This window comes from Petromyzon marinus, chromosome 65, assembly GCF_048934315.1.
Source record: "Petromyzon marinus isolate PM22_M1 ecotype Great Lakes invasive population chromosome 65, UKy_Petmar_22M1.pri1.0, whole genome shotgun sequence".
Classification (NCBI taxonomy): domain Eukaryota; kingdom Metazoa; phylum Chordata; class Hyperoartia; order Petromyzontiformes; family Petromyzontidae; genus Petromyzon; species Petromyzon marinus.
Window position 1 is genome coordinate 3670680 of NC_133731.1, and position 14745 is coordinate 3685424.

The 14745-nt window shown below is 55.7% G+C and overlaps 1 protein-coding gene and 1 pseudogene across 1 annotated transcript in view; both read right to left on the bottom strand.

Moving 5' to 3' along the window:
* The window catches only part of PDE3A (phosphodiesterase 3A), a 175915-nt gene extending 162290 nt beyond the window's left edge, over positions 1 to 13625 (bottom strand). Inside the window, exon 1 of the mRNA XM_076054247.1 lies at positions 11373 to 13625. Coding sequence (XP_075910362.1) covers positions 11373 to 12755 — 1383 coding nt within the window. The 5' untranslated portion in view covers positions 12756 to 13625. The remainder of the gene's footprint in view (positions 1 to 11372) is intronic.
* On the bottom strand, positions 5612 to 5701 carry LOC116956525 (U6 spliceosomal RNA; annotated as a pseudogene).
* Positions 13626 to 14745: the final 1120 nt, after the last annotated feature.

Consider the following 14745-nt stretch of genomic DNA (forward strand, 5'->3'; position numbering starts at 1 on the left):
CCTATGAAGGCTGACACGGAATTACAATATCATCATCACTGCAATATAATCACGGTATTGCTACAATATGGCAAAGAGCCCATGATGTAATACAACCCACACGCATTCTAACTATGATAACGATGATGATGATTCTGTGTTTACACGGTGTGTAAACAGAGAACACGCAACACTAACACAACACTAACACAACACTACGACACACTCACACACACACACACGAACACACACACTCACACACACACCACTAACACACACCACTAACACACACAACACCAACACACAACACCGACACACAACACTAACACAACACCAACAGTAACACACAACACTAACACACAGCACCAAAACACAGCATCAACACACAACACGAACACACACAAGACTAACACACAACACTAACACACAACACTAGCACACACAACACTAACACAGACAACACTAACACACAACACCAACACAACACCAACACTAACACACAACACTAACACACAACACTAAGACACAACACCAACACACAACACTAACACACACAAAGACACAACACTAGCACACAACATAAACACACAACACTAACACACACACCACTGACACACACACTGACACACAACACTAAGACACAAACTAAGACACAACACTAACACACACCACTGACACACAACAATAACACACAACACTCGCACACAACAATAACACACAACACTAGCACACATCATCAACACACAACACTCACACACACACACACACCACTAACACACCACCAATACACACCACCAACACACACCACCAATACACACAACACTAACACACACCACTAATCACACAACAATAACACCCACAACACTACACCACACACTAACACACCATAATAACACACAACAATAACACACACCACCAACACACACCACCACACACACCACCAATACACACCACCAATACACACAACACTAACACACACCACTAACACACACCACTAATCACAACAACAATAACACACACCACTAATCACACAACAATAACACACACAACACTACACACACACTAACACACCATAATAACACACAACACTAAAAACACACTAACACACATTACAAACACACACCACACCGACACAAAACACACATACGCAACGCTAACCACACAACAATAACACACAGCAACTACAAAGACAAAGACAAAGATCCCCCGTATAGCCTTAACAGACTGTAGGGGCAAGTGCTGTTAGCGAGCACCTAACACAGCACTACAAACACACTAACACATGCACACAACACAAATACGCAACACTACAACACAACACTAACACACAACACCATAAAACACACGACACGCTAACAACGCACTACAAACACACATCACAAACACAACAACAGCACGCATCGCTACACAACACAACAATAACACACTGCAAACACACACAGAACAATAGCACGCAACACCACAAACACACTATAACACACAAGCAGCATCACCTATATCTATATTTAGATACATCTCCAACCAGAGACGACCCGGGCCATGCGGCTAAAACGTCGTCCTGTAGAGGCAGGGGGCGGGGTGGGGGGCTCGGGGGAGAGTTGGGGGGCTCAGAGGGAACGGTGCCCCCCCCCAACCCCAGAACGGGACTCAGAAGCAGTGCTTTGAGATCTAATTCCACGGGCTGTCGGGGGCCGCTCACTGTGGTGGTGGTGGAGGGGAGGGGAGTCGAGGCTCGATGCTGGCTCTGTGGGTCACTCTTCCGCGGGACGTCGTTGTGAGTGAGAGAGAGCCCCAACATCTTCAGGGGCCGGTCAACGTGCTCTTCGGCTACGCCAAGCTCGCCGTGTACAGGGCGAGGAAGGTGGCCCTGGAGGGGCAACGTCCGGCCAGCAGCCTGGGCATCTTCCGCGCTCTGGTCGGAGCCAGGGAGTGTGGCCGGAGTTCCGCCGTGCACGGCTGACCCACGCCGTGCGGCCTTCAAGGAGCAGTGGGCACTGGAGGAGGCCGTGTGCTCGGTGGCAGATGACGGTAGAGAGCTCTGTGCATGTAGATTGTGAGCTACCCGTCGGAGGCCGTAGGGCTGTGGGAAGGGCTGCGTGCAGATGCAGCACTTGTCGTAGTTACAAAAAAGAGAGCGAGAGAGCGAGAGAGTGAGCGAGAGCGAAATTGAGTAGGAAGAGAGGGGGGTAGAGAGAGAAGAGAGGCAGAGAGGGGGGTAGAGAGAGAGGAGAGGGGGAAGGAGAGCAGAAAAAATAATATTTTGTTGGGTCTTTAATTTAAAGGGAGGGGGGGGGGTTACATAAAGCAAAGCATTAAAAAACGAAATGATGAACGGAGCAAAGTGCCGACTACACCGAGCATCTTCTTGTTTCCTCTGATCGTAAAAAAAAGAAAGCGAGAGGAGAGAGAGGAGAGGAGAGAGGGAGGAGAGGAGGAGGGGAGAGAGGAGGAGGGAGAGAGGAGGGGAAAGAGGAGAGGAGAGAGGGAAGAGAGGAGGAGGAGAGAGAGAGAGAGGAGAGAGAGGAGGAGGGGAGAGAGGAGGAGGAGAGAGGGGAGAGAGGAGGAGGGAGAGAGGAGGGGAAAAAGGAGAGGAGAGAGGGAAGAGAGGGAGGAGGAGAGAGAGAGAGGAGGAGGAGGAGGAGAGAGAGAGAGGAGGAGGAGAGAGGAGGAGGAGAGAGAGAGGAGGAGGAGAGCGCTTTCCAATACGCCGCAGCTACTCTGCTCGTTTACTGCCTCTGCACTTTGAACTCGGCCCGAGTTCTCCAGACACACGGAGAGAGCGAGAGAATTATTCTTTGTTTTTACAAACATCACATAGAAAAACAGGGGGAGCATAGTCATAGAGTAGGGAGAGAGGGGGTAGAAGAGAGAGGGAGGGGGTAAGAAGGAGGAGAGAAGGGCGTGAAATATTTCATTTAATAAGGGGGGAGGGGGGCACGTATAGCCAAAGCATTGAAAACTAAAACAAACCGAAATGATGAACGAAGCAAAGTGCCGACTACACGAGCATCTTTTGTTTCTTCTGATCGTAAAAAAGATAGAGAGAGTGAGAATGAGAGAGACAGAGAGAGATACTTTTTTTTAATTTAAAACAACTGTTATTGCCCCAGCAACAACAGCACTGGAGGCGATTTCGATATGAAAGACACAAAGTCACCAGCAACACAAATAAACACAAAGTCACCAGCAACACAAATAACACAAGTCACCAGCAACACAAATACACAAAGTCACCAGCAACACAAATACACAAAGTCACCAGCAACACAAATACACACAAAGTCACCAGCAACACAAATAAACACAAAGTCACCAGCAACACAAATAAACACAAAGTCACCAGCAACACAAATACAAACAAAGTCACCAGCAACACAAATAAACACAAGTCACCAGCAACACAAATAAACACAAAGTCACCATCACCACACTACACAAAGTCACCAGCAACAACAAAAACACAAAGTCACCAGCAAAACACAAATAACAACAAATACACACACACACATACACACAAAGACACCACACACACATACACAAAGTCACCCGCAACACACATAAACACAAAGTCACCAGCAACACAAATAAACACAAAGTCACCAGCAACACAAATAAACACAAAGTCACCAGCAACACAATATACACAAAGTCACCAGCAACACAAATACACAAAGTCACCAGCAACACAAATAAAACAAGTCGCAGCAACACAAATACACACAAAGTCACTAGCAACACAAATGAACACAAAGTCACCAGCAACACAAATACACAAAGTCACCAGCAACACAAACACACAAAGTCACCAGCAACACAAATAAACAAACGCTGTAAATCCACGCTGCTGTGGCGCTTTAAAGCACTGCGCACAACACGAAATAAAAGTCACGTGGTGGTGGTGATGGTCATCGCGCACGTCACGGTGACGAGCGAGCGCTTCAGAAGGTGAACACGTGGGGTGGTGCCGTCCACGCTGGTACAGAGAGGGGCTTGTCCGGCTCCCCAGCATTGAAACAAGACGCGCTGCACATCACCGACACGTGCGTGGTACTCGAGAATGAGACCTGCAGGGCCTCCCACTGGGACAGCTGCCACCTTCCTACCAGGAGCGTCCTGCAGACACGGAGCTCCCTCGCCGTCAGGAGGCTGAACCAGCCGCGATCGGCCGAGGATCTGGTCTTCGAACCGATCCTCAGGAACCCACAGACAAAGCTGCCATCCACCACCGCCGCCACCCCCGGCATGGAGAGGCGCCTCGCCAACGCGCGGCTCACCAGGATGGGAGATCTGGTGGAGCCTGGAACACGGGGCTGGTGGCTCGGGCCAGCAGACATGGCCACAAAGACAGGGGGGCTGCAGTCGCTCCGGGTGGCTGCCCGGATCCTGGCCGGAGCCAAGGGGCCTTCTCAGCGGCTGCGGGGAGAATGCCGTCCCCATCGGCGTTGGGGATGACGAGGCCCTCTCGATCCCCCTCCACCGGAGCTCTCAGTCGTGCCACTGCATCGCCAATGCCGACAAACGAAGGCGGATCACAACCTGTGCCGGCTGGAAGACCTGCCGGAGGTGGCCTTCGCAAATGTAAAGAGGAAGGTGCTCTACTCCTACATGGTCCGGTTTCACCAACAGGACACCCTGAGGAGCCACAAGGACCACGCCTGGAGGAGAGCCCTGCCCTGCGTCTCTCCGGAGAGGCCTCGGCTGGAGGCAACTCTACTGCAGACCGACGTACAACCGCGTCGGCGACCTCAGCTGGAGCATCGCCCATGGCACCGTCACCGCCTCCCTGGCGCGCTTCACCGACACGTCCCCGGAGTGCCGGTTCTGCGGTAAAGTGGAGACGGTGGCGCACCAATACGTGGAGTGCAAGAGCCTGGACTCGCTGTGTTCAAGGTCCTGAGAAACATCCTCCTGAGGTTCAGCCTCCACTTCTCCCGACGGTCCTCATCTTGGATACCCGAAGGGCGACGGACCCCAACATCTTCAAGGGGCCGGTCAACGTGCTCTTCGGCTACACCAAGCTCGCCGTGTACAGGGCGAGGAAGGTGGCCCTGGAGGGGCCAACGTCCGGCCAGCAGCCTGGGCATCTCCCGCGCTCTGGTCGGAGCCAGGATGAGTGGGCCGGAGTTCCGCCGTGCGTGGCTGACCCACGCCGTGCCGGCCTTCAAGGAGCAGTGGGCGCTGGAGGAGGCTGTGTGCTCAGTGGCAGATGACGGTAGAGAGATCTGCATGGCAGATCTGAGCTGCCCGTCGGAGGCCGTAGGGCTGCGAGAAGGGCTGGGTACAGATGCAGTACTTGTCGTCGTAAGAAAATATGTACATAGAAAACAAGGGGAACATATACATAGAGTAGGGAGAGAGGGGGGTATAGAGAGAGAGGAGGGTAGAGAGAGGGGGGTAGAGAGAAAGGGAAGGGGTAAGAAAGAGCAGAGCGTGAAATCTTTCGTGAAATCTTTCATTTAAAAAGGGGGGGGGGAGGGGGTGGTTTACATAAAGCAGAGCATTGAAAAAAAACCGAAATGATGAATGAAGCGAAGTGCCGACTACACCGAGCATCTTCTTGTTTCCTTGATCGTAAAAAAAACCACGACAGAGCAAGAATGAGAGAGAGAGAGAGAGCGAGGATGACAGAGAGAGAGAGAGAGAACGCTTCACGAATCTGTGCAGGGCCCAAGCTAATCTTCTCTGCATCGTTCCAATTTTAGTAAATGTACTGCCGGAGCAAGGGAGAGCGTGAAAATGAGGGGGCATGAGAGAGAGAGAGAGCGAGAGAGAAAGAGTGAGCGTGGAGTCACTCACTCCGCGTGCCAATGAATCTCAAACGTAGCGCAACACCCCCCTCCCCCCCCACTTAACTTCGGGGTCTCCACGTAACTGAACTCTTTCAAGTTTTTACTGAATGCTCCCCCACCCACTACCCCCATCACCTCCACCCCCCTACCCCCAACTTAACTCGACGTGAGGCCTCTCCGCAACTGGTAACGCGACGGGGGACTTCAGGGGGGCTTCTAAGCTGGAGGAGGCATCGGAGGCCGCCTGGACGCGCCGATTAAAAGTCAACACGGCAAATAAATAAATCGAGAGGCCATCCGCCATGCCCCCCCCACCCCACCCCACCCGCCCGCCACCCGCCACCACCCCATCCCACACCAACCCACCAACCCCGACGCCCGCGTCTACTTCGCTCGAGGGTGTATTCCTCGACGCATCCCGTCAGCGTTGGCCTACGGCTTAGCGGAACCCCCCCCCCCCCCCCCCCCCGCTGGAGCGGTGCTGAGACTGCAGAACGCCGTCTGGGGCAGCTCACCGGCAGCGGGTTCTAGCGGAGAGTCTTGACTCCTGCTGCTGATGAGACCCTGGATGTCGAAACCGGTTCTTGTCTATAACCATCTGGACACTTCACCAGAATTGGTGAGTGATTGGGCGAGTGGTGAGTGATTGGGTGAATGGTGGCGAGTCGTGAGTGAGTGGCGAGTGAGTGAATGGTGAGTGGTGAGTGATTGGGTGAATGGTGGTGAGTGAGTGGTGAGTGAGTGAGTGAGTGAATGGTGAGTGGTGAGTGAGTGATTGAATGGTGAGTGAGTGAATGGTTGGTGAGTGAGTGAATGGTGAGTGAATGAGTGAATGGTGAATGAGTGAATGGTGGGTGAATGGTGAGTGAATGATGAGTGATTGAATGGTGAGTGAGTGAGTGAATGAATGGTGAGTGAGTAAGTGAGTGAATGGTGAGTGAGTGGTGAGTGAGTGAATGGTGAGTGATTGAATGGTGAGTGATTGAATGGTGAGTGAGTGAATGGTGAGTGAATGAGTGAATGGTGAGTGAGTGAGTGAATGGTGAGTGAGTAAGTGAATGGTGAGTGAATGAATGGTGAGTGAGTGAATGGTGAGTGGGTGAATGGTGAGTGAGTGAATGGTGAGTGATTGGGTGCATGGTGAGTGAGTGAATGGTGAGTGAATGAGTGAATGGTGAGTGAGTGAATGGTGAGTAAGTGAGTGAGTGAATAGTGAGTGAATGAATGGTGAGTGAGTGAGTGAATGGTGAGTGGGTGAATGGTGAGTAAGTGAGTGAATGGTGAGTGGGTGAATGGTGAGTAAGTGAGTGAATGGTGAGTGATTGGGTGCATGGTGAGTGAGTGAATGGTGAGTGAATGAGTGAATGGTGAATGAGTGAGTGAATGGTAAGTGAGTGAGTGAATGATGAGTGAGTGGGTGACTGGTGAGTTGTGTGCTGTTGTGTGAGTGGCTTGATGAATGGGTGAGTCGGTGGTCTGAGTGAGTGAGTGGTCTGTAGCGAAGTGAGCTTCTGTGTAAGTTGGGTGAGTGAATGACTGAGCGAGCTCCCGGGCACGTGCGAGTGAGCGCGCGAATGAGTTGGTGAACGAGCGAGTTGGTGAGCGAGTTGGTGAGTGAGCGAGTGAGCGAGTTGGTGAGCGCGCGAGTTGGTGAATGAGCGAGTTGGTGAGTGTGCGAGTGAGTTGGTGAGTGTGCGAGTGAGTTGGTGAGCGAGCGAGTTGGTGAGTTAGTAAACGAGCGAGTAGGTGAGTACGCGAGTGAGTTGGTGAGTGAGCGAGTTGGTGAGCGAGCGAGTTGGTGAGTGAGCGAGTTGGTGAGTTAGTGAACGAGCGAGTTGGTGAGTGCGCATTGGTGAGTGAGCGAATTGGTGAGCGAGCGAGTTGGTGAGTAAGTGAGCAAGCGAGTTGGTGAGTGCGCGAGTGAATTGGTGAGTGAGCGAGTTGGTGAGTAAGTGAACGAGCGAGTTGGTGAGTGCGCGAGTGAGTTGGTGAGTAAGCGAGTTGGTGAGCGAGCGAGCGAGTTGGTGAGCGAGCGAGTTGGTGAGTAAGCGAGTTGGTGAGCGAGCGAGTTGGTGAGCGAGCGAGTTGGTGAGCGAGCGAGTTGGTGAGCGAGCGAGTTGGTGAGCGAGCGAGTTGGTGAGTGAGCGAGCGAGTTGGTGAGTGAGCGAGCGAGTTGGTGAGTGAGCGAGCGAGTTGGTGAGCGAGCGAGTTGGTGAGCGAGCGAGTTGGTGAGCGAGCGAGTTGGTGAGCGAGCGAGTTGGTGAGCGAGCGAGTTGGTGAGCGAGCGAGTTGGTGAGCGGACACACATTGTGCAGTGACTACGGCTCACCACACATCAAGCAGAGGACCCTTGGAGCGAGTAACGTGGACTCAGTGCTCCGGTTTACAAAACACGAAAAGTCGCAGTAGGAGGAGGAGACGCAGCAGCAGCGATGATGATTCACTCCCTCGGCTCGTTCAACCACCCTTGACGTGACAGCTGTTGCTCTGCACCAACATCACTAGCCATAGAGACCCATTGACTGGCATAGAGACCCATATACTGGCATAGAGACCCATAGACCGGCATGGAGACTCCTAGACCGGCATAGAGACCCATAGACCGGCATGGAGACTCATAGACTGGCATAGAGACCCATAGACCGGCATGGAGACTCCTAGACCGGCAGAGAGACCCATAGACCGGCATGGAGACTCATAGATCGGCATAGAGACCCATAGGCCGACATAGAGACCCATAGACTGTTATAGAGACCCATTGACCGGCATGGAGACTCCTAGACCGGCATAGAGACCCATAGACCGGCATAGAGACCCATAGACTGGCATGGAGACTCATAGACCGGCATAGAGACCCATAGACCAGCATAGAGACCCATAGACTGGCATAGAGACCCATAGACCGGCATGGAGACTCCTAGACCGGCATAGAGACCCATAGACCGGCATGGAGACTCATAGACTGGCATAGAAGACCCATAGACCGCCATAGAGACGCATAGGCCAGCATAGAGACCCATATAACTGGCATAGAGAGCTATGGATTCACATTGGGACCCACGCACATACGTGGAGACACATGGGCCCACACAGAGATCTGTCCAAACGAATCATCATCATCACAGCAGCAGCAGCAGCGACGATCACGCCTCCGCTACTCCAGACGCAATCACCCCGCATGTCAACCAGCTGGATGTTCCGGCTGTAGCTCTGCATTGACATAATTAGCCGTACGGAGCAGAGATCTACAGACTCACATGGAGACCCATAGACCGCCATAGAGACTCATAGACTGGCATAGAGACCCATAGACCGGTATAGAAACGCATAGACCGGCATAGAGACCCATAGACCGCCATAGAGACTCATAGACCGGTATAGAGACCCATAGACCAGCATAGAGACCCATAGACTGGCATAGAGACCCATAGACTGGTATAGAGACGCATAGACCGGTATAGAGACCCATAGACCGGCATAGAGACCCACAGACCGGCATAGAGACCCATAGACCGGCATAGAGACCCATATACTGGTATAGAGACGCATAGACCGGTATAGAGACCCACAGACCGGCATAGAGACTCATAGACCGGCATAGAGACTCATAGACCGGCATAGAGACCCACAGACTGGCATAGAGACTCATAGACCGGCATAGAGACCCACAGACTGGCATAGAGACTTGTAGCACACAGAGACCCCCATAGCCTCGCATAGAGAGCTATGGGTTCACATTGGGACCCACGCACGGACATGGAGACCGGGCCGGATTAAGATTTCGTCGGCCCCTAGGCTACAATTACTGTGTGCCCCCCCCCCCCAGTAATATTTGCAAAAGGGAAACAAAATTAAATAGAAAAAATATATTATATTTACAATAGCTAACAACAAATACAATTCAGCATTCACAAGTGAAGTCACTTTTCACTTCATCTCTGGAGGCCCTCTCCAGCTGGTGGAGGCCCCGCTGGGCTGCAGCCCCTAAAGCCCCCACCCCACGCCTTGATCCGGCCCTGGATGAGAACCCATAGGCCCATCATCATCGGTATCATCAGCAGCATCATCAGCAGCGTCATCAGCAGCATCATCAGCATCATCATCAGCGCAACAGGAGCAGTGACATCAACGAGCCACGCGGAGAGACGCGAGGAGGTTTTGCCGGGCGCGACACGACCCCACTGCGTGGCGAGTATCACACACGCGTGGTGGTGGTGAGCACACACACACACACCACACACACGTGGTGGTGAGCACACACACACACCACACACACGCGTGGTGGTGGTGAGCACACACACACACCCCACACACACGCGTGGTGGTGGTGAGCACACACACACACACCACACACACGTGGTGTTGGTGGTGAGCACACACACCCCACACACACGCGTGGTGGTGGTGAGCACACACACACACACACCACACACACGTGGTGTTGGTGGTGAGCACACACACACCACACACACGCGTGGTGGTGGTGAGCACACACACACACCACACGCACGCGTGGTGTTGGTGGTGAGCACACACCACACACACCACACACACCACACACACGCGTGGTGGTGGTGAGCACACACACCACACGCACGTGGTGGTGGTGGTGGTGAGCAAACACACACCACACACACGTGGTGGTGGTGAGCACACACACCACACACGTGGTGTTTTTGGTGAGCACACACCACACACACCACACGCACGTGGTGGTGGTGAGCACACACACACACTCGTGGTGGTGGTGAGCACACACACACCACACACACTCGTGGTGGTGTTGGTGGTGAGCACACGCACACCACACACACACACAGTCGTGGTGGTGGTGAGCACACACACACCACACGCAAGTGGTGTTGGTGGTGAGCACACACCACACGCACGTGGTGGTGGTGGTGGTGAGCACACACCACACACACACACTCGTGGTGGTGGTGAGCACACACACCACACACCACCACACCACACACACACCACCACACCACACACGTGGTGTTGGTGGTGAGTACACACACACCACACACACCACCACACCACACACACACCACACACACCACACACACCACACACACACACGTGGTGTTGGTGGTGAGTACACACACACCACACACACCACCACACCACACACACACACCACCACACACACCACCACACACACCACCACACACACACCACACACACCACACACACCACACACACACACCACCACACCACACACACCACACACACACACCACACACACCACACCACACCACACACACCACCACACCACACACACCACACACACACACCACACACACCACCACACACACACACCACACACACCACACACCACCACACCACACACCACACACACCACACACACACCACACACACACCACACACACACCACACACACCACACACACCACACACACACACCACCACACCACACCACACACACCACCACACCACACACACCACACACACACACCACACACACCACCACACACACACACCACACACACCACACACACCACCACACACACACACCACACACACCACACACACACCACACACACACCACACACACGCGTGTCGAGTGTGCCCCGAGCCTCACCGGTCCCCACTGCGCGCAGGGTAGCGACGTCCTCCGATGGAGGCGTCCGCCCGCGGCTCCGTGCGCAGCAGCCGCAGCAGCAGCCGCAGCAGCGGCGGCACCGACCCCTGGGATGGCGTCGCTGGAGACGAACGAACTCGACCGACGTCTCGACCTCAGCGCCGACATCGCCACGTTGGACGACGACGACGAGGAGGAGGAGGAGGAGACGAACGCGCACGGTCTGCCCGAGACCCCCGCCCTGCCTCCTCTCCTCGCCGCTTCTCCCCCCACCACCACCACCGCCACCGCCGCCGCCGCTGCCGCCGCCGCCTCATCGACACCCGCGCCGCGACCCCCTCGGCCCCCTCGGCCCCGCCGGCCCGAGGCGAGACGCAGCAGCAGCGCCGAGCGCCGCAGCCGCGCGGCGAGCAGCGAGCCGACGAGGGCGCTCGCGTAGCCCGCGTAGGGCCGCGCGCGCACGGGCGCTGCGTCGAGGGCGCACAGCGCCACGAGACGCGCCGCCGCCGTGGCGGCCGCGAGGGCCGCGCGGTGCGGGGCCGGCACGGCGCGGGGCGCGGGCGCGAGCCAGGCGGAGGCCGCGAGCAGGGGGGGCAGCGCGGCGGAGAGGGTCGCCGCGAGGGCTTCGCTGCGCGCGCACAGCTGCAGGGTCGCCTCGGCAACGCAGCAGGCGGCGGCGAGGCGAGGGATGAAGCCGGCGGCGGCGGCGTGGTGGTGGTGGTGGTGGTGGTCGTCTCCGCCTGGCGCGCCCACGCCTCGAGCGCGCTCCTCGTCGTCCTCGTCGTCGTCCTGCTCGTCGTCTTCCTGCTCGTCGTCCTGCTCGTCTCCCCGCCGCGGAGCAGCGGGGGAGCCGCCGTGGCGTCGACGACGCCGGGTGAGCCACAGCGAGAGCCAGAAGAAAGCTCCCACGAGGCCGAGCAGAGGCACCAGGGTGGGGCACGTGGCGCGCAGCGCGGCCTCCACCCGCATGCTGAGCGTCAGCAGCACGCTGCCACCGCTGGTGGTGGCCGTGGCGATAGTGGAGGAGGTCGCCGATGGTGGCGGTGATGATGGTGATGATGAGGAGGAGGAGATGGAGGAGGAGATGCAGCCCAGGAGTATGACAGTGCCGACCGCGGCGGCGGCGGCGGCGACGGCGACGCAGAGGAGTGCGGGGCAGCGACTCCCCCGGGCTGGGCTCGCGACGTCTCGGCGCTCCACCTCCTCCTCGTTCTCCTCCTCCTCCTCCTCGTCCTGCTGCTCCTGCTGCTGCTCCTCGTCACAGGACGCGGCCTTCACGCAGCCGTTGCTGTCCGGGCTGCGCCACGCCGGCGACTCCGCACGGAACGACGCCGCGCCTCGGCTCGCGGAGCGCGGAGCAGGCGCGGGTCGCTCCGTGCTCATTCTCCTCCTCCCTCCTCCTCCCTTCTCCTCCTCGTCGGCTCCCCGTGCGCCCAGCGGCAGCGGGAGCAGCAGTCACGCGTAGGGGCAGAAGCAGGAGAAGTAGTCACACGTAGGGGCAGCAGTAGGTCACGCATGGGGGAGCAGCGGCAGCTTCAGCAGGAGTAGCCACGCGTAGGGGCAGCAGCTGTAGACGGAGTAGTCACGCGTAGGGGCAGCAGCTGTAGACGGAGTAGTCACGCGTAGGGGCAGCAGCAGCAGGAGGCATGCGTAGGGGCAGCAGCTGTAGACGGAGTAGTCACGCGTAGGGGCAGCAGCAGCAGGAAGAGTCACGCGTAGGGGCAGCAGCAGCAGGAGTCACGCGTAGGGGCAGCAGTAGCTGTAGACGGAGTAGTCACGCGTAGGGGCAGCAGCTGTAGACGGAGTAGTCACTTGTAGGGGCAGCAGCAGGAGGAGCTGTTACGGAAAAGGCAGCGCGCGCGGCGCGGCAATGCGTGGCCATGGTGTCTCCTCTCCCCCCCTCCTCGCGTTCCACGTGTGTGTGTGTGTACACGTGTGTGTGTGTACACGTGTGTGTGTGTGTGGCCTCAAGGTGCACATAGCCTGGCACAAGCGTCGTGGTGACGTCACCGCCACTTAGTGGCGAATGGCGGTTGTTGTTGTGCGTACACGTGTCTGTGTGTGTGTACACGTGTGTAGAAGCGTGTGTGTGTGTGTACACGTGTGTGTGTGTGTGTGTCCGCTCACGGCTTCTCCACCACCACCTCCTACCACCATCCGCGCCGCCACCACCACCGTGGAGAAGCCGCGCTCCGAATCGCTGGAGCGAAGTGCGGCTACGGGACCCTCCTGGCTCCCTCCCCTGCCCCCTCCTCCCCCCCCTAACCCCTCCTCCCTCCCCAACTCCCCTCCCTCTCTCCCCAACTCCCCTCCCTCTCTCCATCATCCCTCGATCTCTTCGCTCCACTCACCGCTCCTCCCCATCCTCTCCCCTTCCGTCTCCTCCTCTCCTCCATCCCCATTCCTCCCTCCATTCCAGTTCCCCCCACTCCCTCCCCACACTTTGCCCCATCCCCCGCCTTGTGGAGGCGCGCGCAGCCGCGGCCCCGCCCGGCGGAGGAGCCGCGCGAAAAACGCGAAGCGGAGTGGATCCGACTGGAGTGGAGTGGATCCGCCTGGAGTGGAGTTGATCCGACTGGAGTGGAGTGGATCCGATTGGAGTGGAGTGGATCCGACTGGAGTAGAGTGGATCCGACTGGAGTGGAGTATTCATGGAGTCGAGTCGAGAGGAGGGTCACGTGTGGCGTTCAGCGGAGGCGAGTTGTTCGTGAGCTTTAGCGGAGTTGACTTTTGATTTGAGTGGAGCTGAGCTGTGTTTAGTGGCGTGTGTGGTCGTTGTTGAGTGGTAGTCGACTGTAGTTGAGTGGAGTTGAGTGGGTTTAAGTTGAGTGGATTTGAGTTGAGTATAGTTGAGTGGAGTTTGAGTGGGTTTCAAGTTGAGTGGAGTTGAGTATAGTTGTGTGAAGTGGAGTTGAGTGGGTATAAAGTTGAGTGGAGTTGAGTGGAGTTGAGTATAGTTGCGTGAAGTGGAGTTCAGTGGGTTTAGGTTGAGTGGAGTTGAGTTGAGTATAGTTGAGTGGAGTTTGAGTGGGTTTCAAGTTGAGTGGAGTTGAGTATAGTTGCGTGAAGTGGAGTTGAGTGGGTTTAAGTTGAGTGGAGTTGAGTTTAGTTGAGTGGAGTTTGAGTGGGTTAAAAGTTCAGTGGAGGTGAGTGTGTTGAAGTTGAGTGGAGTTGAGTATAGTTGACCGGAGTTGCATGGCGTATAGTTGAGTGGAGTCAGGTTGAGTGGAGTTGAGTGGTTTTACGTTAAGTGGAGTTTAATTGAGTTGAGTGGCATTAAGTATAGTTGAGTGGGTTTAAGTTGAGTGGAGTTGAGTGGGTTTAAGTTGAGTGGAATTGAGTGGGTTTAAGTTGAGTGGAGTTGAGTATAGCT